Source organism: Pundamilia nyererei, unplaced genomic scaffold (assembly GCF_000239375.1).
Source record: "Pundamilia nyererei isolate P.nyererei 1_Seehausen unplaced genomic scaffold, PunNye1.0 scaffold00027, whole genome shotgun sequence".
In the NCBI taxonomy this organism is placed as follows: Eukaryota; Metazoa; Chordata; class Actinopteri; order Cichliformes; family Cichlidae; genus Pundamilia; species Pundamilia nyererei.
Genome location: NW_005187428.1, coordinates 4,765,033 through 4,769,005, shown reverse-complemented (window position 1 = coordinate 4,769,005; position 3,973 = coordinate 4,765,033). Strand labels below are relative to the sequence as shown.

Here is a 3,973-nt window from a genome sequence, read left to right as displayed (position 1 = left end):
TTTTAGGTGGGGGAACTTGCACAATCGGTGGCTGACTAAATACTTTTTTGCCCCACTGTATTTAATAATCATCCCCATAGCTGTTAATGGTTTTAAAAAGGGGACAAAAAACAGACAGATTTTGCTAACGAAGTCTAGCTAAGGAAAGCAATACCTTTCCCTGCTTCATCTGCTCCATGCTCTAGAGCCAGTCAAGAGGTAATGCATGAGGAATAAGTAAAATGACCAAAGTCAATTATTAATAGACATGATAATAATGATTTTCAGTGGCTTTGATGTGATAAAATAAATTGCATACCATCTCTGTCAGTGGCTGGTCCTCCCAAAGAGAAGCCTGCTTCAAGATCTTGGGAAGGAGCACTCAGCATTTTTTTCTTCTTCTTGCTCAGATCTTGATGTGATAGGGAAGCCCTGTCCGAACGCTGGGTATCATGCTCTATGATCAGGTGGGAACAACTGACAAAAAGAGAGGAGAGACCCAAAATGTCATAACGTCATGACTGCTGAGAAACTTTAGCAAACTAAGAGTTAAGGAGAAACATTAATAAATTATTAAAATAAAATAACATCACAAATAAATTATTACAACCCATTTGTGGGCTTTGGCTATTTAGTTTATTTCATTTCTGTATTAAAATCTGACATAAATGTATAAATTACAGAAGAAATACCCATATACAAGCACAAAGACATATTCTTTTGAAAAAGTGTGCTTACGAGTGATGCCCATTTATTCCTGCATAGTTATCAGCTGAACATCCTTTGGTATCCTTTAGTGTGGTATCTGCATCAAACTGCAGGAGCAGCTTTACCATACAGACTTCGCCATTTCCAGCAGCTATCATTAATGGGGACCTGCAGGTAAAAATCAATTGCAGCAACATGTTCAACCATGCCAAATAATGAGTAACACACATTAACATAATCCAAAGTGAATCACAAAGGTGTCATCGCTTAACCTTTGATCTTGATCCACAGAATTCACATCAGCAGTCTCCTTGAGGAGAAACTGAGCCATCTCAATATGGTTCTCTCGCACTGCTACTATCAAAGGTGTGAAACCCTCCTAAAATATAGATTACAGTTAAAATCACAGTTAAAATTCTTGCCCACTGGACAGTGCCTTCCATACGCACTGAAGAGTATCCTGATGTTCACCCTAAAGCAGAGAAACTGCAAAGTAGGGGACAGAAAGAAAAAAGCCACCTTGTTCTGGGAATTGATTTGAGCCCCATGTTGCAGCAGCAGGACAGCAGTGGGGACGGATGGGATGTTTGCCGCTAAATGTAGTGCCGTATTGCCATTGATGTCCATCAGATTAGGGTCAGCATGATTTTCCAGCAGTATGCTCACACAGTTGTCATGCTGGCCCTGAACTGCCTGTTATTAGATGAGAATTAACATTAACGGGCCAAAACAAGACGTGAGGAAAAATTAATTTTTACAGTTTATTAAGAGTCACCAACTTGAAGCGGCATCATCCAAGATTACCTTCATTAAGGCAGATCTATTTTGATTGTCACATAGGTTAAGCTTGGCTTTGCTCTCAACGAGGAAGTGTACCACCTCGACATGACCACTAGCACAGGCAATATGCAGTGCGGTTCTGCAACAGTAAAAAAAAAAAAAAAAAGAGTGTTACATATGCAAGCACTGTTGTTCTAACAGACCTTACCAAGATTATAGGTGTTTTACAACTTTGGTTGGCTGTTTCTTCAGGCCAAACTACATTCATTTTCAATTCACTCACTTCCTTCTGACACCTACTAATTGTAGATGGTAACTAGATCCTACCTTGACACATAAGTGGAAAAGAAAAAAAGGCAGTGTCATGTATGGGTACAGCTGGCAGCTTTCTGCTAACATTTAAGTGCGTGCCAAAATCCAGAAAATGCAAAAATATTTATTAGGGTTTTCATCCCCACTTACCTGTTCTCCTTGTCAAGTTGATTGACATCATTCTTCTTAGCCAACTGCTTCAGCTTTGCCAAATCACCCGCTAAGGCAGCCTTGTGAACCTTCCCTAGGTCCTTGTCTTTCAGTTCATAGCCAACAGAAAGCCTGCTTGCACTGTCTGGAGTGTCTAACGGGTGTTTTTTCTTTTTAGTGAAGCTGAATATCTTCTTCATTGTATATGGCACTAAAACATTACTTTAGCACCTGTCGCTACCTGCCACTCATCTGGAGGTCAACCACAGCCGACACTCCCATCCCTAAAATAAGACGTTCAAAGCGGATTAGAAGCCCTTGAAACAGTACTAAGCACTACAGCGTCGCTTATTATAAGGTATAATGCAACCACCGATATACAGAATTAGGTGGCTTTCGCACGTTTACTCTATAATAATCGAGTGCATATATCAGAAGGCAATACGCAACACCGAGTACTTCATCACGGTGTTGGATGACAGCAGAACTTAGCTGTCATGCTAACGAGATTCTTTGAGTCATACCTTACACAGAGGATTCCTTTAACGATAAGGTATCGTGAGTAAGCTGCTTTTTGACGAGATTACGATAAAGCAGAGAATCTGTAGTAGACAGCGTTAGCTGAGGTCGCCGGGATTTTTTTTTTTATCATGCGTTTAGCTAGCGTTTGAGATTAAGAGCTGTTGCCATGGTAACTGTCTGTACAATTGATACGTAGCTGAGGTTTTCCAATTTACTACTGTTCAAAATTGCCTAACCCTATTTTTTTTGTAGCGCAGTTGTGTAATACTGCTATATTACTGTATGTATTATCACTTCAAAATAAGTTATTGTAAAAAAAAAAATATGCATGTAGCTTCAACTGGCTCGTTACTGCGCCTCCCACGTCGTCACTTCATCATTGATGCAAACCGCCACATTTAAAATGAATGTGTGGTAGAGTTGAGCACAAGATGGATTGTCGCTATACGTCTGAAAAAAACATAACGACAATTTTCAGCTTAAAAACACCCCACTTGTGCACGCATACAACTCAAAAACTATGGTTCAACCTTAACTCGGCTAACACAATGCTAATTGGCTAAGACGCTGAAAATCAAACCTGATGTAGATAATTGGTTAACTAGAGCAAAGAAGACGAATAATGTATCTGAAGATATTACACCCTACTTAATGCGAGCATGCATGTAACTACAGCACACGAAGTCAAACACTAACCTGTTGATTGTCAGACTCAAACCATCACAGACCTAGACGAAAGCGAAGCAGCTCACAAAACCTTGCTGGTTGTTGGAGTTTTCAGGTAACCAATCAAAAATGAGCTGGGTGCAACGATGGGCCAATAGGCCTCTTAACTTCGTACACAAGGTTGGTTTACAAAGCAAAGAGAGTCATTACAGTCCATAGTGTAATAGCAGAGTTTTACCACTTGCTGGAGATATTTGACTGTAATCTTAAAGTTATATAGTTATTCCAAAAATACCTCAGCTGCACACAGTTTAATCTCAACAAAACGACTTACATTACAAAGAAACATCAACATGCTAAATCAGCATATATAATACATATACCAAACAATCTGATTTCTAAAATGCAGACACAGTTTTAAAATCAATCACACACACACCTCCCCCTCGTTGTCTCTGTGCAGGTCCATTTATATATTTTGCTTTTCCCCCCCATAACAGTCGGGAAACCAAAAAGTACGAGTTGTAAGGAGGGATAGACGTTTCGGAGCTAAAAATCCTTTTAGAAGTAGAAGTAGAAGGCCATAGCTAATTTGATCTCCTTTGTGAAATTAAAAAAGCATATACTGAAAGAGACAATGGAAGCAATTTCAAAAGCAGAAGGAAGAAAATTCTACCCCTAAACATGCGGAGGATGCCTTTCACTGTGAGATGTAAGGCGATCTTAATGTATCCCAAGTCATTACTGCCTCTGCATTTTCAGTTATGATTTAGGATACAATAACATGCTTAGATCCTGTAGTGAGTAAGTGCTATATTAAGAACACCTGTATAAAGTTATAAAATTACCAGTGTAT

At 39.3% G+C, this 3,973-nt stretch overlaps 1 protein-coding gene across 4 annotated transcripts in view; it reads right to left on the bottom strand.

The window, feature by feature from the left end:
* The window catches only part of ankrd26 (ankyrin repeat domain containing 26), a 30,708-nt gene extending 27,489 nt beyond the window's left edge, over positions 1-3,219 (bottom strand). For all 4 annotated transcript variants that reach the window (XM_005728216.1, XM_005728218.1, XM_005728219.1 and 1 more), the window contains exons 1-8: positions 3,148-3,219; positions 1,930-2,901; positions 1,492-1,606; positions 1,207-1,380; positions 960-1,066; positions 718-855; positions 299-456; positions 155-181 (exon numbers count right to left, since the gene is read on the bottom strand). In XM_005728216.1, coding sequence (XP_005728273.1) covers positions 155-181; positions 299-456; positions 718-855; positions 960-1,066; positions 1,207-1,380; positions 1,492-1,606; positions 1,930-2,129 — 919 coding nt within the window. In that variant the 5' untranslated portion in view covers positions 2,130-2,901; positions 3,148-3,219. The remainder of the gene's footprint in view (positions 1-154; positions 182-298; positions 457-717; positions 856-959; positions 1,067-1,206; positions 1,381-1,491; positions 1,607-1,929; positions 2,902-3,147) is intronic.
* Positions 3,220-3,973: the final 754 nt, after the last annotated feature.